Source organism: Halichoeres trimaculatus, unplaced genomic scaffold, assembly GCF_033239565.1.
Source record: "Halichoeres trimaculatus isolate MK-OKI-2021-1 unplaced genomic scaffold, fHalTri1.1 fHalTri1_scaffold_23, whole genome shotgun sequence".
Lineage (NCBI taxonomy): Eukaryota > Metazoa > Chordata > Actinopteri > Labriformes > Labridae > Halichoeres > Halichoeres trimaculatus.
Window position 1 is genome coordinate 11,226,335 of NW_027437201.1, and position 24,210 is coordinate 11,250,544.

General features: G+C 40.0%; 2 protein-coding genes across 8 annotated transcripts in view; one reads left to right on the forward strand and one right to left on the reverse strand.

Moving 5' to 3' along the window:
* mrtfab (myocardin related transcription factor Ab) overlaps nt 1-2,002 on the reverse strand; it is a 52,851-nt gene extending 50,849 nt beyond the window's left edge. For 4 of the 6 annotated variants that reach the window (XM_074662938.1, XM_074662936.1, XM_074662941.1 and 1 more), the window contains exons 1-2: nt 1,851-2,001; nt 1,122-1,183 (exon numbers count right to left, since the gene is read on the reverse strand). The gene's annotated coding sequence lies outside the window, so the exon portion shown is untranslated. Of the gene's footprint in view, nt 1-1,121; nt 1,184-1,850 lie in introns of all 6 variants that reach the window. The other 2 variants (XM_074662937.1, XM_074662935.1) reach the window with 1 other exon arrangement.
* Nucleotides 2,003-3,790: 1,788 nt separating this feature from the next.
* Nucleotides 3,791-24,210, forward strand: part of snx29 (sorting nexin 29) — a 184,891-nt gene continuing 164,471 nt past the window's right edge. The window contains exons 1-11 of one of the 2 annotated variants that reach the window (XM_074663546.1): nt 3,791-4,214; nt 5,118-5,185; nt 7,606-7,658; nt 8,185-8,309; nt 10,535-10,715; nt 10,933-11,003; nt 13,593-13,853; nt 15,856-16,258; nt 18,001-18,113; nt 18,389-18,485; nt 18,626-18,708. In XM_074663546.1, coding sequence (XP_074519647.1) covers nt 4,208-4,214; nt 5,118-5,185; nt 7,606-7,658; nt 8,185-8,309; nt 10,535-10,715; nt 10,933-11,003; nt 13,593-13,853; nt 15,856-16,258; nt 18,001-18,113; nt 18,389-18,485; nt 18,626-18,708 — 1,462 coding nt within the window. In that variant the 5' untranslated portion in view covers nt 3,791-4,207. The remainder of the gene's footprint in view (nt 4,215-5,117; nt 5,186-7,605; nt 7,659-8,184; nt 8,310-10,534; nt 10,716-10,932; nt 11,004-13,592; nt 13,854-15,855; nt 16,259-18,000; nt 18,114-18,388; nt 18,486-18,625; nt 18,709-24,210) is intronic. The other variant, XM_074663547.1, reaches the window with a different exon arrangement.

A 24,210-nucleotide genomic window follows, 5' to 3' on the forward strand; every position in this document is an offset into this window, starting at 1 on the left:
AACACTTAAATTTACATTTTTGGCAATGCAAGATAACCAGGAAAAACTAGTACTGTGATAATGGTATCATATCGTATCGTGAAATAACCAGCATTTCACACCACTAATACACAAAAACTTGTCTGTGTTAAATGTTAAGATTTAATAAAGTGATGGAAATCTAGTAGCTTATTAGAAACCATGGTGACCAAATCAAAGTACATGTCATGGCTTTTGTCATGAAGATCAACCACCACCATGTTGTACACATATTGCCAATCCTTAAGTTTATCTGCTAATCTAGCTTCCAGGAAAAGCTGCAACACAGCAGCTGGAGCAAACAGGCGCAGGATTTAAATGCCCATATTACCTTGAAATCACAAGTTTAAAGGCAGTCATGCTGGAGGGATCACAAGCCTTTCCACTCGCCATTTTAACACACTGATAAAAGGAGAACAGTTGAACTCACTGGTACTGAAAAGCACTAGTGCAAGATTTATTTGTTTCATTGTTTTAATTTGGTGAAATATCTCAAGATTTAAGCTATTGATTTAACAAAGAACTGCTTAAGATATTCCCTACTGTAAAGTGCATGGTGTATTTAAAATGGGTGCAAGCACAGTGATTTGAGTGCAAGTTGATACTGCAGTGGCTTCAAAACAACATGTGACCATTATCTCATTGCAGCACTTTGAGATGAAAATCTACAGTCAACAATCAGAAAGTGTAACATGTCTGCTGTGTATTCAGAAATGCTCCAGTTAACTAGCCTATTAGGCCAGAGCCAAAGTCTTCACAGTGACCTGGATTTCAAGTGTTCCACCAACAGGGCCTTTACAAAGCCCATGCACTGCACCATCCATTCATTGCTTCACCCTTACCTTTCCAAAAGACAGCTATTGTTCCAACATGCTGTGTTGCACTCTGCTGGTGCAATGCATTGAAGTCAGATACCAAGGCACAAGCATTCCCCCTCACACCCACAATAGCCTATCAAATATGTTGTACAACTACACGGGCACTCACAGGTGCACACATTGATATTTGGTTACTGAGCCAAAAAAAAAAAAAAAAATCCCCTTCAAAAACAATGAGCTAAAGTAACAGAAAGCCATAGCTGTCAAACAGGGCTGGTAACTTACCTGATTTTCTAGATGATGGAGGGGCGTTTTCCCATTTCAGCAGGACGGAGCTTTTAACGTTTCTGTTAAAGAAAAAATAAAATTTGAGCCTAACAGAAAGTAGTTTAAAATCTATCTTTCCCCCAGCCAAACCTATTATCTATTCTGGTCCATTGCTCTGCGGATTAAGATGCTGAGCAGCAGCGTCTGTCTGAGCCCAACTAGGGCACGTGCAAGACGGCCATTGTGATTTAAAACACGTTAAAGCAAAATAATAAGAGCTCATAATACCACATGGGCAACAGGCATGATACTACAGGCCTTTGCACAGTTGTCAAGGGGCAACAGTCCGCAGCTGTCACTGTCCAAAACACAGACAGGCTAAGCTATTGTTAGCTTATCTGGGTGGGAGTTGACCTGCACAGTCTAACCCATTTTAAATTAAGTTGCTGGGTTAAATTGCACACAAACGACACAATGGACGCAGGGAGTAGCCATCTATGGAATAACGAACGTAATTCAAGCGCAGGCAACACTTGGTACCAGTTTGGCATCCTTATTGACACCAGACAGTCAGACACCCTAAGTTAGCTAGCTTCTGTTAGCATGCTATACTTGCCTGCCATAAACCTAACTGCTAGCTTGCTTGCTGTTCGGCGTAGTTACACTAAGCACGCTGCAGTCATCTCTAGCGGGTGAACTGGCTAATTCTGTGCCTCCTTAGATTTAAATTATTTTATACATGCTTACTTTTCATGGTCGCCACTTGTTAGATGTGTCAGTATTGATAAACGGCTTAGGCATCACACCACCACTTCCGAATCACAAAGGAAACTTTAACCGGAAAACCCTCCTCTGCGTGGGACGCATAGACCCACTTCCTCCAAAACACCTTCCCCACCAGTGGACTGATAATGCCCTGTGATGCCGGGGAACGGTATCAGAAAAAATATGTTTGCATTACTTACACTAAAAACTGACTTCAATGTTATATATGGAAGGGTCAAGCTTAAGGATCGACATGGCAAAAACAGACACATGGATAATGTATACGGAAGATATACTTGTCACAATCCTCTCTGTAGTCTTTGCTGCCACCTTGTGTCATATCGTATTTACTACAGGAACCACAGCTACAGGTCTGCAAGCCAACGTGTCTACACCATACAGGCTGTTTTTTTCAAACCGCCTTCTACATACATGTGAATTAGTAACACTGCAATGCAAAACGGTGACAAAAGACGAACAATATTATTGCCGTGCTAATGTAATAGGCCTACGAATGTTCTGCTGATGGACACCTTCTTAAAAAAAAAAAACTTTGTGAACTCTTTAGAAGTAAAGCAATTTAGGCTTTAGCTAACAGAAACCTACCATACAAGGAGAGTATAATCAAACTAATTAGAATTAGAATTATTATTCAGTATAGGTAGTTATTATCAGTGTGTTGAACACTCAAGACTGTGCTGCCACAGTGCAGTCATGGGGCTGACTATCAAATAAAAGACATGACAGTATCTCATGAATGTATTAAATATTTTGTTCGCATATTTATTGATAACATGACAACAGATGAATCCTACAGGGTATGTTACATCAAGGTTGAAGGGTATGTAAAATAAAAATGATAATAAGGGGGTATCCATCAAAATAGTTGGTCAATTAGTGTCTAGTCATTTTTTTTGTATGAGCAGCTGTTGGGCTCAAAAGCAATGTGGCATTTAAGCACATGATAAAGACATGAAATCACTGTTTCCTGTATGATTTATGATAAGTAATTGTAAGCACTCATTGATCTACACATAGAAAAAGACGCTTGCACTCATTTTTGTGTTATGTGTTTTATTTGTTGAACCCCCTTGTGCACCCCACCTCAATACAGTCTGGATCTGTCCTGGTGTGTCAACCACACTATTAATACTCTGCAGATAAATAAAAAAGTGCCTTTGAAAATGTTTCAGTAAATGATGTTAAGCAAACTGCCAGTACAGGGTTTACAACAAACCTTGATATTATCAAAATAGTGACTATTTTTCCAGCTGAGAAACGCTCATCTCTCCTCCCTCCATTGCTGTTTATGTTCATGTCACTGACCCCTTGGTATGCATTAGGTGAAGTGTCCTTATGCAGAGAATGTGACTTGTTAGTACAAAAAAGTTACGTATAGTGACTTGGATAAGTAACTTAAATCTGATCACTGGTTTGGAAATAGTAACACATTGAGATTACTTGTTACTGAAAAAAAAAAGTCATAGTACTGTGGTATCGGCATCACTGACTTGGTCCACTTCAGTGAAATTTGTTCCTTAGAATTCCCTGCTGATAAAGGCACTCGCAAAAATGACAGGGATAAGATAATCACAATAAAATAATTGTCCCTGAAGTTGCTAAAGGTCTTTTGTAGTTCATTTAAAAGCACAACTTTTAACTGCTCCTTTAAGTCAGACATTATAATCTTTGATGGAGGCCTAAAAAACGACTTCGGTTGAAAACAGCAGGAATGAACAACTACTGTTGTACCTTTCTGCAATACAAAAACTACAACGTTTCTTTAAAAAAACTGAACAAGTATCAGTAATACAATGAAAAACAATGCATGTCAAAACAAAAACACGAAAGGCCACAGAAACTACAAGTCCCAGAAGGCCGTCGCTGTCATACGACGGCAGTGTGTTTTGTCATGTGACCTCAGCACGGCTCACTCAGTAGATCGTTTCGCTTCCTCGCTGCGCCGCAGCTCCAAACTGCAAACTCTTCACTCCTCTCTGAAACGCTTCACCACATTTGAAACGCATGACTCCATGACTCTGAAATTACACTCGGGCTCGTGTTTGCACACTTTGATCGCTCCACCGGCGTTGTACAGGACTTGCCTGTCAGTGTGTGGTCGACTCACAGCACCAGCGGCTCCCCGGCAGGCCTCTCTGTTCGCCGTGTGAGCATCAGTCCTCACGCCGCTGTTGGGTGGGTCTTGCTCGGCCACCGAGGCAGCATGGCCCCGGTGCACAGCTAGCCTCTGGTTCTTGGAGCTTTATAAAGGGATGTATCACGTCTGTGGTGGAGTGTTTCATCTTGGATGTCACTGCTAGCGAAGTTTGACTGTCAGAATGAACGGTAAGGTTTGCTTTTCTCTACCTTTCACTTACCTCTTACCCATTAAAGCATAAATGTCAAATCATGCTCACAAGAGTGGACTCAGTCACTTGTTACCAGCGTCTGAGTTTGGTCATTCAGTTAGAGATTTCTGCTTACTCTTTAAAAATACTGTGCAGCTCCTGTCATAGTGTTTACATTCAGTAAGAGGCCATTTAAGGTCTGAAACACTTGGGTGAATTATGTGTATGGATGCATTTCTTATCTTAGAGAAAAACCAAAGCAATCCAGCACAATTGAACCCCTCTTTTTGATGACCAATGAATACTGTTTTATTGACAAGATGACATTTTCTCTGATGGCTCTAAGTAGCAGTGAGGTTCAAGAGGTCTGCTAATATGTTGGCTACCTGGACCAGCTGTGTTAAGGTGAAAGAAAGTGATTTACAGGGAGCATATACAATGGACAGACATAATAATCCATGGATACACATAAAAGTTCTAGTTAATCCAAGTGTAATTCATTAATACAACAGAATTAAACTTGACTGCAGATGCTGGAATAAAAGAGCAGTTGTGATTTTGCTTAAAATGATCAATTAGACATTATGAAAAGTTTTGAGGATTAATTTTTACTCTATATTATAATCCACTTTAATCCATCAACTAATGTTAAGCAGTTATATAGCACAGAAACAAAGAAACTATGGATGTTATTTCAAATATGACCAGAAGAATTTAAGGGGCTGCTTCATAGACTGAATCTGTGTCATCATGCTAAAATGAACGCCCATCACTCTTAAGCAGTTCATCTTCTTCTCCACTTCATGGTCATGAATATTTAATACAAGAACAAGCAGCTGCTGGTTCATTGAGTTCTTCATTAGAATGAATTTTTCTCATTTCCTTTGTTGGTTTCTCTCAGCAGGCACTCAGCAGAGTGATACGAAGAGGCAGAACCTCCTGGAGAGACTGCTGGATGCTGTCAAACAGGTGAGGCCCATGTTTTCTGTGCCCTTAATGTGGTAGGAAACTGCTTGTAGCTATACACTGGCTGATTATTGATAAAGGGTGATATTCGCCTGTTGACAGATCTCCATGGATTTTTTTTTTTTTTACAACAATGTAAAAACAAGTACAGACACATTTAGTCAAACTTTCAACACTTAATTAGAATGTCACCAGCATCAAAGGGTCTAGTCCAACTGTGGAGTCAAGTTCTGCAGAATTCAGAAAGGTTCATCATCGTTTTAGGGCAGATTTAGATGTATCTGTCAGTGATTGGTGCTGTCACAACCAGGGTTTTGTTACCAATTTGTCGAACAAATACAAATATCCAAAACTTGATTTTTCAGTGATTTGGAGCTGTTTGATACCTGTACTAATCTATTTTTGTTCTTGAATGTGTGTGGTGCTGGTTATGAAGCCCAAACGCATCCACTTCCTGCGTCTTTCCCTCATGCCCTGACATATCCATGTGCAGTCTTCCAAACTCTCCCAAGTTGTATCCTGACCTTTTTCTGTCAGTTGTATAGATTGAACAATGTGAAAGGCTTGATAGGATCTGTTGTATTGTTTGGCAGAGTTTATGCTTGTCTTTTTTTGTGGGAAAAAACAATCCATTAAAAGCGCTGGTGTTACCAATCTGAAGTCCTATAGCAGACGTGGAACAAAACTAACTGGTTCAGGATTTTTTTTGTTCTGACCGGCTTGGGAACATAAATTTGTAGTTGGAGGAGCACAGATGACCTAATGGTCAAGGTCTTGCTCCATGAGGTTTGCCCTTGCGCAGGCGCCCCAGGTTCAAATCCAGCCAGTGGCCTCTTTCCCACATGTCACTCCCCACTCTTGTTTCCTACTCTATTCACTGTCCTTAAAAAATGAGTTGAAACCCAAAACTGAAAACATTAAAATACTGTTTCTGTTGAGAACAAACTGATTGGAAAACAAATCTGGTCACATAAGCTGTTAACACCTGAAACTAGTCCTGGGTTTAGTTTTTGAGTTTTTATTCTGTCATAATTCTCATTCATAAAAAGCCATTCATGGTGACATGTTGAACGCAGGGGACACACTTCTTGATTCATACTTCTGTGCTAAGTTGATTGCATAAGCCTGCATAGGCTTACCTTTTTAGCCTGACATGTGCCTCATGTTTGACCCCATGAACCCAAAGCCCAGTGATTGTTCTGCTGTGTGGCATTGTGCTTCCTGTATTTACACTATGCCCTGAAACACTGAATGTTTCATCTCCTCTCTGTCCTTTCTGGTTATAGTTGCTGTATGATAAACACCAACATGTAGCGGCTTCAGTTACTTATAATATGTTTAATATCATCATGGAAAAGCAAGCAGAAAATGTGCAAAATAATAAACCAGGCTTAAATGCCAGATTCCTGAGTGCGTGCAGAGCTAGGAGTATGATTTTATAGAAGATATTAGTTTATTTAGGTAAACAACTTCTGAAATCTTATTACAGGATTTGGTAACTGAGTATTTAAATGCGCTTCCTGAACTCTTAACAATGCTGCTCCTTACAATCTCACATAAAAGTTACATAACTAGAGTACCAACACATACTTGTCTTATTCAGGAACAGTAACAATAGATAGCACAAACTGTGACAGCCTCACTGATCAGATCACCAAGCAGCAGGCTTTATCTTGATGTCATCATGCTTTCCAACTTGCTCAGTGGGGTGAATTTTCCCTGAAGATTTCCTGCTTTGATGTCTCATGAGCTCACCTTTTAGGAGAGGGATGGAGGTAAAAAAAATTACGGCTAAAATCGCTGTAAAAGTAATAACGTGGTGAATGTCCTGTGTAGATGAAGCATGGACCTTATCTGGAGTTAGTGACAATGCCTTTCACTGAAACTTGCTAATTTTTTCAGCTTCTGAACAACTTTTAGTTCCTTTTTTTGTGCTCCCCAAACAAAATAAGGAAGTAAACACGAGTGCTGTTTCCAACAGAACAGTTTAATCTTCTACATTCTGAGAGTTCATTATTCGTTTTTACTTTGAGGATGAAATATAACACCGTTAGAGGTGACATCCTGTTCCACACAAAGAGAGAAAGAGAGAGTTTGAACTGTTTACAGAATCAGGGCTGGACTGGACCGGTTTCCTGTTTCAGGTTTTTTCCTTTTAAGTGCTTCTATTTAAAGCAAAATGTGTCAAGAACTCAAAATAAATCCCTAATTCTTAGAAATCAGCTCAGTAAACGCTTCAACATCAGGCAAGTGTTATTTGAAATATCCCCGATATTCAACATTGGGTATTGTTTAACATAAAGAGGCTGTTTCTTTTCTGTGTCTTCATCAGCCGTTGGCAGGTTCTGACCTCCCAGAAATGTGCTCATTGTGTACTGAAGTATTCATACGCAGCTATTATCATTCCCTTCATATCTCCCCAGTGCCAAATCCGCTTTGGAGGAAGAAAAGAGATTGCCACAGACTCAGACAGCAGGTGAGAAAAGCTGTTTTATACCAATATTTGACACTTTATCTGAGTCTATTCAGCACTCTAGATGTTGTTTGCTTTACAGGAATTGTTTCAGGGCACTTCAGGCTGCAGGGCTGTAATATCGTCTTGTTTCATTTAATAGAAACGTCTGATGAAACTCCATAAGAGCTGCTCAGATCTCATTTTGAGGTTGTGGTGCAAGGTTGCTCCCTCTTTTACAAACCATCCTGCACTGAGTACTCTTAGGTACTGGGGTCGTAATGATGAGCTTTGTATCATCTGAAAGAACAGTGGCATTGCAGCTAAAAACATTTTTGATTGGTTGAGCTCTTGCAGCATCAAACCTCAGAAGTATTTGACCTCGGTAAAAACTCAAGCAACAATAGGCTGGAGAAACATTTTATTCTTTGAACAGTGCACCCTTGAAGTAAAAGTTCTGAGTACTTTTAAAACGCAGCTCAAATAAGTTTCAAAGTACAAATAAAGTACAAATAAAAAGAAATCCGATGGTGTGTCCTTGTCTCTGCAGGGTCATCTGTCTGTGTGCTCAGTTTGAAGCGGTGCTGCAGCATGGTTTGAGGAAGAGCCGAGGCCTGGCTCTCACCGCTGCTGCTCTGAAGCAGGCTGCAGGCTTCAGTAGCAAGACGGAAGCAGGTACTGGACTTCCTTTACAATGGTGGTCTACAGGAAGGTCTATGCTTCTCTGTTTCACTCTCCTCCCAGCATTCACTTGTCTGTCTCTCAACCTCAGTCTCTCTGTCTGTACTACAGCTGCTGTGGCTTTGCACATGTATGGGCTTACATAAAAAAATGAACCATTTGTGCTCAAGCAGTACTCAAACCCCACAGGAGTTATGTCACATACAGTTGAGGTCAAAATTGTCAAATGACCTTCAGGACTTATACAGAGGTTATGCGTTATTTTATTTTATTCATACGTCACTTCCCCTCTGGGACACGCCCACTTAAGTTGGACTGAGTGGCAAAACAAACCCCTCTTAGCATTGCGGAGAGCGGCAGTAAACACGGTGAGACTGGGGAAAATGCAGAGTATAACATAAAATTAAGGACAGTTGGAATCAATGTTGATTTGCAAAAGCTACCAAAGAACCAGGCGTCCACGAACATCGACATGTGGCCAGAAATCATCCTGACATTTATTTGTGCCTGATTTCAATGCCAGGAAAACACACAATGCAAAACCTGAAAGCTACAAAAGCATCTATAGAATTCAATTTACAGTTTACAGTGGATTGACCCAAGTGAATACATGTATTATCTATTTGTACTTTTGGTATGTAACATAGACTGTATTATTAATAGACGTATAGTCTCCTTGACAGTATTTAAGTACAGTTGATATCAAATACTTTAAACAACATGGTTACAACTGCCTATTCCCACACCCCTTATTTGGAAAACTGCGTTTTTCTCAGTTGGTAAGTTTACAAATCATGCAGAGCACAAGGTTCATAATCACACAAAGAAAAAATATGTTTTAGTGATGAAAAATATAGCTGAATGAAAAATGCTAACATTTAGAGATTTTGTAATTCAAGGAATTATTTAACCTCCAAAATATAGAATAAATTAACATTAACTAACACACAATGGAAAACTCTGATTGCTTTTCAAACATGTTCGTGTAATCAAAGGTGCAATAGCTCATCCCCATTTTTAGATTTTGCTTTAGAGTTTAGACGCTGGTATTCAAGCCAAAGCTGCCAATCATCTCCCTCTGCCGTTTAGTGGCCGTGACCGCAGTGACTTCTGCTTGCTGTGACATCATGTGCATACCCTCTATATGCGTAAATGTTGTTTCCGGTCTAAATCGAAATATGGAAACAGGCTCGGTGTTCATGTTTTTAAATCAAATCTTGTATCAGATCTTTCCAGTATCAACAGTCATCTTCACAAACTGCAGCCTGAGGTCTTTGTGCTTCTTTTCACTGCTTTACTGTATCTCTACTCAGAAATAAGTCGTTTACCTCTGTACAAGTCAGTTTTACTTGCAGTCGTTTGAACCTAAATAGACCATTCTCCTGGCAGAGCCACATCAGTACCACATTAGAATAAATTTCGTCCACTGTGTCATATTTAAGAAGCCCATGGTTATTACATCCAAACGGAGGAGTAATGCATGACTTCTGTAACAGCTACCATGTCATATTCATCACCATATGTGACATTTTACTGTACCCGAGTCTATTAGAAGAAAGGATTTCGGATGAACTCAGGCAGTCAGAGCTCCCTAATGAAGCCAAGCCCTCTGACAAAACCAGAAATAGCAGCCATCATTTTTTCACACATTGTTCTGAGGTTATATGCTAATCATATGCAAAATAGCACTTACACATATTAATTCCCAACCTCAGAAAACTTAACATTCAAACACAGCAATAGAAGTTCTGTGTTTTATCTTTTTTTCCCACAAATACAACACAGTAATGTAGAAGTACCTGTCAGCTCTGCATGCTTAACAAGGTCAGGATGGAGCTCTACTGAAGGAGGTGTAGGTTTCTGTTAATAATGAGTAATAGGTAATAAGAGACGGAGGATGTGCTGACTCTGAGGGTTTGTGAAATGTTTTGCCTCTGCTTAACTGACCTTTTGAACATCTTATTAACTTCAGGACAGTTATTTTTCCACAAATGAGATGACTGATTCTCACCTTTTGTCCATATTTCTCCTCCTCCTCTCTTCACGCCTCCCTTTGACGATATATTCAACCTCCTTTCCCCTCAAACTTTGCACACCTCTGTGTTCAATCTTTTTTTCCCACATGCCACACACCCGTCATCCTTTCCCCTTATGCCAACTATACTCCTCTTCTCCTTCTTTCTCCTTCTTTTTCACCCCTCCTCGCTCCCCCCCTGCAGAGTTGACTTTCTGGTTTTACGTAAAGGAGCATCTGAACCGTCACGAGCTCCAGCGGTTCTACTCCCTGCGTCAGATCTCCTCGGAGCTGGGCCGGGGTCGTGCCTGGCTGCGCTGCGCTCTCAATGAGCACTCTCTGGAGCGCTACCTGCACACACTACTGGCTGATCGCCCACGTCTTGGGTGAGTGCAGTGTCTTTTCATATGTTTGTTGTTCTCAGCTGTCGTATGTTGTGCTTTCACCAGAGAAAAAAAGTGTTTTTGTGCACAAAAGTGAGCTGACAACATATAAGGATGCCCAAAAATCTTAAAAAAAAAAACTGCTTCTCCCCACATAATTGCTGATGTTCCCTCTTTCATTCTGAAAAAAAGACGTATTCATCCCATCTCTGTTTTCTAGAACATACTATGAAGACTGGGCTTTTATTCTTGATGAAGAGAGAGCCAGCATGCTTCCCACCATGGCAGCAGGTGAGTTTCTGTTTTAATATTTGCTACTGAAGCCAAAACATTGGCCTTATTAGCAGTTTTGCATTTGTTTGTCTCGCTGCATATGTCATGCTGTGCTTAAATTGGCTTACATTGAGGCAGACTTTAGGGGAATAAATAGTGGCAGCAAATAGGGATCCTAATAAAAGAATAAAGGCCTAATAAAGATGGGGGTATTAGAAATGTTGGTCTGATATGGTCACAGGGTATAGCTGTAATCACAGTTGTTCACATCTACAGATCATGTGTTTAAAGTGCATGTGTAAACACAGAGAGAGGGGGACAGATGGGCTCATGTGACCTGACATCAGAGAGCAGCCTGTCACAACGGACTGAAAAAATGATGCTGGTTCATTTTTGAGAAGATAAAGGGGCTGTGAGGACTGTCTTGAAAGTCAAGTGTTTTTCAGGGATAAAGTCTCCGTTTCCCATAGGCACTTGTATTTACTGTCATGAGAATGTGACTTTTAGCGAGGTATGTTAGTTTTGAAGCAAACGACTGGAGAGTGATTTCTTTTGAACACAACTTTTCTTTGTCCAAGAAACTTTTTTACCAGATACTATGGAACAAGGTGATGTATTTATTAAAAGTTATGTAGTGCTATCGTTTGAAACATGGCAGCAAGCAAACTATGTAAGTTTAGTTTGTACTGTAGTATAGAAACCAGCTATATTTAGTATTATACACAGCCTGGTACTCTGGGCTGTGAGTGGTTTCTAACTTTCCCCACAAACTTCAACCTCACCAAGCAGAGCTAACGTAACCTCACTCTTCATTTTATTGATAGACTCTCAAGTTTGAACAGACCACTGCAGAATAACTGCTGACTGTGGGTTGGAATGAACATTAGCACAAACATCTAAACCTGTGTTTTAGCCTTTAGCTCATATTTTAGCCTTTAGCCTGTGCTCTATCACTCTCCCATTTAGCTTTCTTCTGCTCTTCTGTCCTTTTACTTGACAGTTCAGCTCCAGTGTCCACCATTACTACAAAATAAATTCAAGAAATAAAGAAACATTTATTTTTTTCTTTAATGAGTTGATGTGAGTGTGTGAAAGCTCAGTGAATAAAGCAGTCTGTTAAAGGGAAAGGCAAGACTATCGGCCAGATTGATTTAATCCAACAGCTGAAACTGTGTTATTCTGGCTCTGATTCAGCTTCACCTCTCTGTCTGCAGTCACTACTTTGTCTTCAGCATTGTCCCACCCACAGTACCTTAAAACAAAGATAAGTGACAAACAGACAAAACAAAATTTTATTTATTTACTGTTGAAAGCTTTAGGGAATTTTTTTTTCAAGTTTTTATTTAACTTTATGAGAAAGATAAAGAATTTAAAGGAAGTTGAGTGTTGAAATTGTATTATTCAAAACTTTGACTCTAATATTTTAACTTTTACCACTAATGAATATTGCCTCCAAATATTGGTTATCGGCCTTAGGACTACTAATTATCAGTTTTGGCCCTAAAAAAAAACACATCGACCTATTTTTAGTGTGTTACTCACTTGCAGTCTTTTCTAACCAAAAGGCTGAAAAAAAGATGTACCATTTATCAATTTGTCTGGTACCTACCCCCAGCAGTGGCTTTAGGTATTGAACAATCACAGTAGTAGTTGGAGCTAGTACAGAGACAAATTATCATGTGTCTGAAGGTCTTGTTTGTTTTCACAAGGTCATAAAGGAACAACAATTTAACTTTCAGTTTGCTTTATAGCCAGTCTGAAGTGCTTAAAAAGTAGTAGTTACGAATAAAGGGGCGTGTCTAACTGGGGGTTGGATGCACTGCAGCTGTTTCCTGGTGGCAAAGCCATGGCCTGTACTGGCAATGATTAACATTACAGCAACCTGGAGGTGGGTGTGAGCATGGATCTGTTACAAGTCTTGTCGGCGCAAGAGAGCTGCTCATGGGATTGTTAGTGTTAATTTTAGATAATCCCTGTTGCATGCTGGTTGAAGCAGTTAAATAGAAGCAAAACTGGCTCTAGCCAGGCATGAGGAAACTGATGAGACAGGCACAGGGCTGATCCTGTTGATCTACAGTAACTGTGAGATTTCCTTTTCAGAGACAAAAAACACCTCTTTGATTTATCACATTATTTCATGCCAGTTTTTTTTCTTCTTCTTTGTTCCTTTCCATTATTACTCATTCTCTGGAACAAGATCTGTAAAACAGCACTGTCTTCATTTTTACTCATACTGTTAAAAAATGTATCACCTCACTTTAATTGTTTGTGAATTTGAACATGTGTCACAGAAAAAAAGCTGCTGCCAAAGCAAAACATCTCCTGACTTAGCTTTTTACTTATTCAGCGTAGCTGGATGTGGTTGATGTTAGAGCTAATGATGTGCTCCTGCTGTTGAACTATTGATAACAAACTAAGATGAGCATAAACTCTAAAATATTAAAAACTTAAAGCACTGATCTGATGCCAAAGCCTTTTTCCTCTTTTTCGTACACAAGCAGGAAGACTGAGTTCATCTCCGATCGCCTGACTGAGGCGTACCGAGCACTGAACAGAAGTTTGACCCTGGATGGATCAGTTATAAACTGCATTCTACCTCTCTCGTAGGTCTGAACTCCATCCTGTTCGCCATCAACATCGATAACAGCGACCTTAACGGTGGGGTGACACGAGGAGGGGGCACCTCGGTGACTCACCTCCTGAAGGAGTCCACGCAGGGCATCGGCAGCCTGTGGAAGGAGTCCACACAGGGGGTCAGCAGCCTACTGAGGGAGATCAGCACAGCTACAGCAGTGGTGCCGGGCTTCAACCCCAGAGTGGATGGAGCGTCAGACCCCCTGCCTGTCCTGCCACGCAGCACCTCTGCTGGTACGAAACGGAAATATTTATGTGTTCTAACTTTCATAATCCTAATTGTCAACACATAATCCCTCAAATAAAAGCACGATAGCTTTCAATGCTAGTGATTTTTGTGTGGTTAGTGGGTGGTGATGCCAAATAGAATCCAACAAGGGACGACAAACCCCAACATGAAGTGACCGCGTAACCTCAAGTTGCACTCAGACGAGTTTGTCTGTCCGTCTGTGAACAATATAACTCAAAAACACACAAACAGATCTGGATGAAATTTTCAGGAAATGTTCACGATGAGATAAGGAAAAAAGTGACTAAATTTTAAAGGTGATATGGATCACCGTCTGGATCCAGGATCTTTTTAAAGGATTCTTTATCATTATGAGATAGGGCTGTTTTCACCATTTGTGTATATAACTCCACGATAAATGCTCGGATTGCTTTGCAGAAGTATACAAGACAAGGTCACCATAATTTCTGACAGATGTAAAAGTACGATCCAGACCCTAGTCTGGATACTAAGATCCAGAATATGGAATATGTACTGGGTCATCATAATTTTCAGCAGTGTCAGGTAACAAATTATCGTACAAACCTGCAACTAACACCAAACTGTTGCAGACAGTCTGCTGAAAGGGAGTATAACATTAAAGTAGGACTTGTGCAAGTGTCAGCTGACATGAATCATCCGAAACTGGAAAGTAAGGGAACCAATCCAATGTACAGCAAGGCTCGGCAGAAACACCAGACAAACGTTTGTTGTCAAACTGATCACATCAAGTTTGAATCACCTCCCATGTTGTCATGGACTGTGCCGTACAGCTCCAGTGAGGCAGGATGTGAAACGAAGTGTCAGAAGAGCAGGACGCTCTCTCCCTCTGTGGGTATTTATCCACTCTTTTAAAGCCCAGAAAAGGCGGCGCAGCTTTTCCTCGGTTAGTGAACTTGGCTGCAAGTTGTCTTAGGATGTTTCGGTCACATTGAACGCCTCAGGAAAAGATTGTGGTGCATAGATGTATTCACGTGTGGCTGTTAGACTGTTTTCACTTTCTAGTTCGATATGTTTCCATTTAAGCCATAGAGATGCTAATCCTAAGCTAACAGACTGTCCTGTTGTTTTTTGCCTCTTTGCTTTTTTGAAAGGTATGTCCCTGGAGAGTTACCATAGGGTGCTGTAAAGCAGATATTATTGCTGTAAAATGTTTGGTTGTGAAGGTGTCGTGCAATAAAGTTTAGTGCGACAGTTGTTCCTCATCAGTGAATCATACGTTGTTTTATTAGTTTTTTATGAGTTTCATGAGGTTGGGCGAACTCAGAGTGCTCGGTTGAAATGACACATAAGTGTTTGGCAGCAAATTCTGCTCAGTGACAGCAAATGTTATGAGATTGGGATCTGGACACCTCTAAACATAACCATTGTCAAGGGGTTGTCAACATTTTTTGACCAATCAGAATGAAGCATTTGTGTGATGTTGAAGAAAGCTGGTGATGATAGTTTAATCTACTGATTAAAGCCATTCTCAGTAAATTCCACCCTGAGTGTTGTTGCTGATAAATACACCAGTGAATCAAATCAAAGGAAATCCACACGACTCCTCTGCAGCGGAGTTCTTTATGAGCCATGAAACCCCCCATGAGAAGAATAAACTTTAAGAGTCTTGGCTTTCTGGTTTGACCTCGTTTAGCTGTCTGCCTCGTTCTGTCCCATGGAGGGAAAAGTTGCAGCGTTTTCTCTCCTCATGCAGTGCACAGGGGGAAAAAGTCACCTTTTGGTTTTAGCTGTGTGGTTCAAAACTTTGCACTACACTGAGTTTAAATGAAGCTTTACTCCAGTGTTCCTGATTATTTGATGGTAGTAGACTCGTTGAGCAGTGCAACTTTCAAGGCCTCAGTGAAATAAACTTTAAGGTCTGATGTCATCATGCAAATGTTTCATTTGTTGGGAAGTGGAAAAAAAGGTTAAAAAAAACGTTGCGATTGAGATTTTCAACACTTCTTTTTCATCTCCTCCCTCCAGACTCAGGGCTGAGGAAAGAGCGCCGCAGGAAAAAGAAAATCACCAACATCATATCCTTTGATGACGACCTGGACGGAGGGGCAGAAGATGAAGAAGAAGGAGAGGATGACTCCCAGAAGGTTGCTTCCATGAGGAAAAGCCACACCGCCCCTGCTCAGAGCAGCGTGGAGGAGGGGATAGACCCACTGGAGCCAGACTTGTCGGAGTCACCGGCCCAGAACGGCCTGGATGAGCCAGGCATCGTCAGCTGGGTGGGGTCCCCGCATCCATGCCGCACCTCTCCCCCGACCACACCTCCTCTGCCGGACAGTAAGAGTATAGACAACGATGAGGAAGAGGAGGAGGAGGACATGTACAAGCCTAAAGCACAAACTCAGGAGGAGGAGAGGATCAGCTCTGATCAGTGAGTCAGGTTAAAGTCTGATCATGAAACCCTGAAGGAGTAATCTTATAAACTACCCCTTGTTCTGACAGACGCCGCTCAGCAGAAATCCTGAGGAAGTCGTTTGATCATAAAATTAAACAGGAGATCATAAAAAATAATGACTTTAATCAAGACGCACTCTTAGTTTTTATTTGTAGAGATGTCAGGTTATGAGCTGCGGGAAGTGATCTGTAGAATCCAGGAACGAGCTTCCCCTCGTGCAATTTTATCTTAATTTAATTTTAAATGACAAGCATAAGCAGCCTTTAGAGGCAGAATCAAACTAACTTCATTAAAAACTTTCCTGCAAAGGGTGAACTACAACCCGGTTTCCCAAAAACTGTGGATGCTGTGTATAATGTGAAAAATAATAATAACTCTTGAGTGGTTTTAAAATCGTTTTGATGCTGTATGAAACAGGAAACAGCACAAAGACAGAAATCAAGTATCAAAACAAGACATGCACGATCGACTGGTGCTGATTTCCTTAATTTTGGGGGATCGCTGATGGGTGATGGGTGATGGGTGATCGGTTCATCCTTTCATATAAAACTGATCTTATATACGTCTGGGAAGGTCTGACAGCCAGCTGCTTTTTGCTCTGAGACCTAAAACTTGGGACACTTTATTGGTTGTTTAAGTTAGACATGAAGATTTTATCCTTTCACAGGTAGTGTTCAATGATTTTCAATAAAATAAGGTTGGAACATTGAAGGTATATGCTGCCAGTTATAGAAAACAAAAAAAACAGTATCGGCAGGTCAGGCTTTTAAAAGATCAAAGATCGTTGACCGGCCAGAAAATTGTGATTGGTGCACCCCTAATCAGAACTTAAAAAATGTAAGTGTTTATGGAAAAAAGATGCTTAAATTCCTATGTAGGAGCGACATGTTTAAAAAGTTGAGTCAGGGACAACAAAACACTGAGGGAACAACTCACAACCTATCAGATTAATCTCAGGCCTGTTGAGGATCCATTAACATGGAGTTTAATTGATGAATTGCAGGTTTTGAGTTCTTATTACAGCTGAAATGCACCAAATGTGTCTCCAGTCTGTCAACCCACTCCGAGGGCTGGTCTGTCAGGTCGCAGGTGATATGCAGCAGTCCTATTTTTGCCCGATGCTGTAGCTGTGACACTGTAGGGAAGATCGAACGAGACAGGAAGTAGTGCACGGCAACTTCCGAAAAACACCCAGTGACTTTCTATAAAAAATGTGTCAAAACCAGATCATATGTAGCTCGACTACAATAACAAACGGGCATAATGAGAGGAGCCAGGTCAGGAGTCAGCAGGTTTTAAAGCCCAGGCGTTGGTTGTAATTTGAAGTGTTTCTTGACAATGATACAACGCTGGCTGTCACAGGCAGCTCATCAAGACAGGAGGATTTTGGACTTTTGTCATGTTTCACACAAACCTTGTTAGCTGAGAGGATCATTCAAATAACCCCTTAGTGCGCTTCAGTGTTTTGCTTTCAAAGTGTGAGCATCCAAGACTGACAAAAAGTGGTCCCGTTGTTGCAAAGAAACACTGTGATGAGACTTTTGTTTGCCATCTGATCTGAAGTAGTCTGACTCTCTAAATATTTGAGGACAATGAAGATTTAAGTAAAAAATATCTGATTTTCCATCTAAAGGACAGACAAGACTTGAATAAACTCACATTTAAGTAAAATGAAAAAAAACAAAAAACAATCTGACTTTTATCTTGTCTTGTATCAGGATGGTGGTCGGCAGCCTGCCCACTGTGTCCACATGGAGCCCTTTACAAGTGATGAAGGTCCACAGCAGCTCGGACATCCTGATTCCTCTGAACCCAGCTGACCCTCAGCCTGGTAAGCAATTCTTACAACATCAAAGTGAAAGCAGAGCATGTTTATTTGTCTAAATCCTGCACCTACAAGGAAGGAACTCAAGCAAGACACTTCCTGATGCAGACTGACCTGAGAGCAGGGAAACAGTTTCTCCCTCATGTTTGTCTGTCAGTTCTTTTTGCTGAAAGCAGCTGCTTTTAGATTAAATCAAGTGCTTAAATGTTGAACACATAATCAGGGGACTTTCTGTGCATCGCTTCATCTTTACTTTCACTTTCACTGTGATTCTGCCTCAGTGAGCTCTGTAGAGGACACGGCTGTGTTTCCTGCTCAGTGTGAGACAACAGGGCCCGTGGGGAACTGTGAGAGCAGTAGATCCATGCTGTCGTTCAGGTGAGCTGTCACTAGTGTTCCTGTTTGACTTCATTTACAATTTCAGACAAGATTTTTCAAACATTTCTGAAGCCTCAGTTATTGTTACAAAAAAAGAGTGTGGAAGACTTTATGAGGAGTGAAAATACTTTGTGTTTCAGTATGGAGTCCAGTCCAGCTACACAGTCTGCTCCACTCTCCAGTTCCCTGCCAACATCTGGTCTGCCCGAGTCCATGACAGTGGGTGAGTGTTTCTACCTCCTCCACCTCTGCGCTTTTTTACTTTGTGCTCAGACCGGTTCTGTGCTATGAATCATCCCCATCGCAGGGTACACCACATGTGTGCAAGCATCAAAACAGCTGCACAGTTTTTCCACAAAACTTGACTCATAGCAGCAGAATCAAGTTCTCTGCAGGTCTGAGCAAAGTAAAGAAAGAAGCTCACAGAAAAGATGGAATTCATTTTTTGAATCTGTTGTTACATTTTTCCCAAAACATGCCAGGATTTAGTTTTTTACAAATCAAACTATTCATTAACCTGTTTCTATACCACTGCAGCAAAAACTGAGCTCCCAACATCAGGATCTTAATTTTGTTGTAATCCCCAAACTGTGCAGAAGAAACATTGATTCACTTGATTCAAGCCAGATTGTCTTGATAATGAGAAAAAAAACAGGTCAAATTGTTTTTAAATCCATGATTCATGTTGGGACTTACACAGTCCAACTGATCTGCTTAGCAACTGATGACATCACAATATTGAAATATTTGTTGAACTCAACTTTTGTTTCCCTTATCTTTCTTTCTCTCAGTTTTCTTCTGGTCGCACTTCTCTTCACTATCTTTTTTTTATTAACTTACTTCCTCTTTTGCTCTTTTATATCTTTTATTTCTTCTTATATATTTTTCAATCTCATTGAGCTATCATTTTCTTCTTTTCCACTATTTTATGTCATCACTTTTAACACTTAATCCTCTTCTACTTCTTTACTTTTTGTCACTCCTCTACCCTCTTCCTATTTTCTTACTACAGCCTATTTTAGAATTTATTTTTCTTTCTATATCTTTAAACATATCTTTTTTTAAAGCTTTTTTTTCTTTTTGTCTTATTTTCCTATTTTTCTGTTGTCTCCTTTTCCTCCTTTCTCACAAAAAGCACATTTTATGCAAACAACCAACTGCATGTTTGCTTGTTACCAACTAACTGAGGTGACTAATCTGCTCAGCAACTGGTGACATCACCACTCTGATCTACTTCTTGAACTCAACCTTTTTTTTCTCTTTTACTGCATTTCTTTCTTAACCTTCTTCATTTCTTTTTCTATTACTTACTTTTCTTCATCTTTTGCCCTTTTATGTCCTTCCTTTTATCTTACAGTTCATCTCTACACCCTCATTTTTTTCTTTTATCTTATTTTGATCACTTTTTTCCAAATACTTTTTATACTATCTCTCTAGCTTCTTTTTGTCTGTTCTTTTTTTCAACTGAATCCTTTTTTGTATTTTTCATCCTTTATTCTTTCCTTTCTCTCCTTTTTTCCTTTCCTTCCTTCTTTTCCTATATTCCCCTTTTCTTTCTTTTCTACATATAGCACCTGTTATACAAGCATGCAGCCCAACCTTATAAAAGCAGTAACAAACAGATTTAGAAGAAGAAATGACAAAGCGAAAGGAGGGTTAAAAATGCCGGAGTCTTAAAAAGACCTCTTACCAGACTGCTCTTAAGGTTATCATTACAATATTAGACACATTATAAGATTTTAAGATTTAAAATGTCCTCATCTCCAAATTAAAAAAACTGCAATTCTCAGATGCAACCTAAATGAAACTTTTCTTAAATGACATTTGCTGTTAAAGTAAAATAATGCAGTTTCTTCTGTTAAATTCAATCCTCCACCAGGTGGCACTGTTGCTCTAGTGAACGTGTAAGTCACTGTATGCCTGCTCCAATCAAAGGTTTGTCTGTGACCAAAAAGTGTGCAGGGCTTCAAAATAGAAAGTGTGTAACTAGTATTTCAATCAGCGCTTTGATGTTAGGTGTCGACAAAAATATTTATATTAAAAAAAATAATAATCTTGACGAGCACCTTGAGGTATTTGGAACCAACCATTTGGTTGGTGTTCAGCTCAGAGTTCAGAGCTGAGGGTGCTGCTTACACCACTAATGTTTGATTCCTAAGATAGTTTTTGTGCAAGCTTGAATAAGTGTATCATCCGATCTGCATTTTAAACTATGTTTTAAACAGCGTCCTTGGGTGCCTTGAAAAGCACCAAGAAATAAAATGTATTATTATTATCATTATTATTATTATTATTATTATTATTATTATTATTATTATTGTTGTTGTTGTTGTTGCTAGCCTTCTGGTTAGTAGAGGCCACAGGGTCACAGAGAGAGCTGATGATCATAAAATCACTGGAGCGGAGGAGGAGAAATTGGCCTCCCAGGTCGAGGGATCCTGGGGACCTCAGAGGGATGTAAAAGAGCAGACCTCGGTCAAAAGCAACTGATGACATTGGAGTTTGGAGTCAAATCCAGCCTGAAACTCTGTCACATCACTGTAACATCAAAGTTTGATGACAGCTGCTCAGGATCAAAGCGCTCTGCAGATGTACAGACATTCAGCAGACGCATATGGAGAAATGTATCACGACCGAGGCAGTGATAACAAATTTCCGTGTCTATGGTTACGATGCAACACCTCCAAAACATTATGTAAAAATCATCAAGTTCAGTCAAGTTAAACATAGCTTTTTCTTGTTTCTCAGCAGTTTTCACTCCTGTGTCTTCATAAATGTAGAAAATTTCTAAGTGGAAAAACAACCTTGAAGGTGTTATGAAGGTGTCATCCCTCTGAGCCAGATGCAGTTTAACAGAGATCCTACTCCTTATCCTTTCTCTAAAAAGAAAAGCTGTAAAGATAATGGATAGATGGATTTTGTTGAACTCTCTCATGACTGTTGTATGGTGCGATCATATGATAAATGAAGGACTGATCACTCTTCCAGTGATTGGATCAGATTTCAGATTTCTTTCTCATCTTGTATTTTGTTTCCATCTAGTTTTTATTTACCCCATTTTTATTGATCCCTTTTTTTGTGAGGGTTCATTTTTAGTAATGGGCACTTTTTTTTTTTTGTTTTGTCATGTCTTGTCTCTTGCTGATTGTTGTCCGACTCATTCTCTGCAAAACAGATCAATCTAAGGGTACAAATGGATAGACACAGGAAGTCCTTACCATTTTATTTAGGATTACCAAAAGGTGCGACACAGATTTCCCTGCTCACTTCCTGGAGCGAGACGGCAAAATGCAACGTGCTCAGATTAAAAAAATAAATAAATGAATTCTGTACGTTCAATGCTTGAGATGGACAACTCCTGACCTACTTCACCCCTGATTATTTTAAAATAGTAACGATAAAGTATTATTAACAGACTTCATTTGCAGATGTCATTTTTAGCTCATCCTGAGGTGTATTCACTCGGAATGTCCTGATTCCGATCCCAAAAATCGGATCGGGGTTGAATTTCGCACTTTCTAATGATTGGTGTGATCGGCATTTTAGCAAATCTTCTCATCTGATGATTCAAATTAATAAGAATGATTTCTTTACGCTAATGCGTGTCAGTATAACAGAGCACTCCAAGTTCACCAAAACTTGTAGATTGATGAAATTAAAGTTTGTATGAATAGAATCAGGACCCTGTATCAGCAGATATTAAATATGAAAAAAAAGGATCTGTATAGGGGGCAAAAAAATGCTGATTGGGACATCCCTAGTAATAATGTTGATCACTTAAAAGTTTGAGCAAAACAGTCTAAATAAACAGTAACATAGTTACCCAGAGCTCTTGGCTGGCAGTAAATATTGACAAGTAGGGGTGAATACTGGCAAAAACCTCACATTATGATATGCATCTTGATACTTGGGTCAGGATATGATAGTATCACTATGTTTTATAGTATATATATCGCAATATTTTACACAGTTAACCATGAAAAAGTTGTGATGATGTTTATGTAAATCACACAATATTGCTCAAAATTGAAAGGACAAAGGAAAAATTTGATGTCTATGGCAAACTAACTCACTCAGTACGACAAAGTCCCACCATCAATTCTAGAAATTAATTATTTCAAATTTACTTTGAGACTATATTTATTTTATGGTCTATGGCGCCATCTACTGCAGTGGAGGTATGGAAGTTGTGTTGCACTTCCAACTCGGCTCAATTATGAATTTTTGTTTTTACAAAATAATCAATATTATAACAGAGGTCAAAGTATCACGACATATTGGTGTATCAATATTTTTTCACACCTCTATTTACAAGTATACAAAAAACTCTAACACACACAGAGTGATTTTCTGCAGCGCTGTTTGTGGAGTATTGATGATGATGGCTCATTTGCACATGGCCCTGAGAGTTTTCAACAATTAAGTCATTCAAGGTACAAAATACCAGAATATGAGCTATCTCGTTTGATTTTGACCATTGTTCTTGGATTTTAAAAATTTGTCTCCTTTGAGCTGAAAGTATTTGCCCAGACAAAACATTGGTGAGACATGACTCCTGATATGAAATGGTGAGCAAATGAACAGTTGACTGATTCATACTTTAACGCAAGAGTAAAGCGGTCCTTGGATAATAGGAAAAAAATATACCTCCAAACAGCTTGTGTGTGTTAAATACATAGGAATAAAACCACAGATGGCAGCTCCAGTTCTTTTTGGCTGAGGCTGTGAGACACGTGCATGAATCCAAACTTGCTGTTCTTTTTTTGAGGCTGCTCCGGAAAACCTGAGAGCAAAGCCGTGTTACAGAGAGACAGCCTCCAGTGATTTTCATCCTGGTGTAGCTGCGTGTGAACCAAGCAGGGCATTGATTGGAGAGTATGGAGTCTATAATTCACCAGGCACCTCGATTACATGGCCTGGCTCTCTGCTAATGCATCTATTATTGGAGCGATTGAGCAAGAGCATGTAGGTTCCGGTGGAGTGACACATGGACACACACACACACAGGCTCATACTTTCCCCAAGCAAAGGATGCTCTTACTCACGAGCACAAAGATGCACGCATATGTAATTCCTCACACACTCATGCTGTAATTTGTCCACGTCCCCCCAGTGAGGACAGAGGGGCGTCTGGCTCCACTGAAGTCCCTAATGGCTCGTCTGTGGCACCCGCTGTGAACGCGTGGTCGGAGTAAAGGTCAGGCTTATTTCTAGCCTGCTGATGTGGAGAGCAGAGCAGTGGAGATAATACACTTTATTTTTCTCCTTTATGCTCTTCATCATTCGCCTTCCTCTCCTCCTCTTCCTCCTGCTGTAACCAGGCTGTTAGCTCTGGGCTGGAGGAGACCTACTTGTGCCCTGGCCCCCATCGACACCCAACATTAGTTTGGATGAGAAATGAGTTGTGGTCTCTGCGTGTGTGTGTTTGTGTGTGAATGGTTGGATGCACAGTGCAGGGGTGATTTACTCCTTGTCTTATAGAATTTATTTGTGGACATCCTGGTGGCAGCCTTGTTAGGATCTCAGGCCTTTACACACACTTTCAAGCATTACTATGGAAAAGAATCATTGCGCCACCAACTGCTGGTGGACAAAACCTGATATGTTTCTACCAACTGTTGCTTTCTCAAGCTTTCTCAATGACAGGCATTGACAATAAACGTTAAAAAACATTTTTAAAAAGAAATGTTACTAGTTGAAAAAAAGCATACAGTAATACCATGTG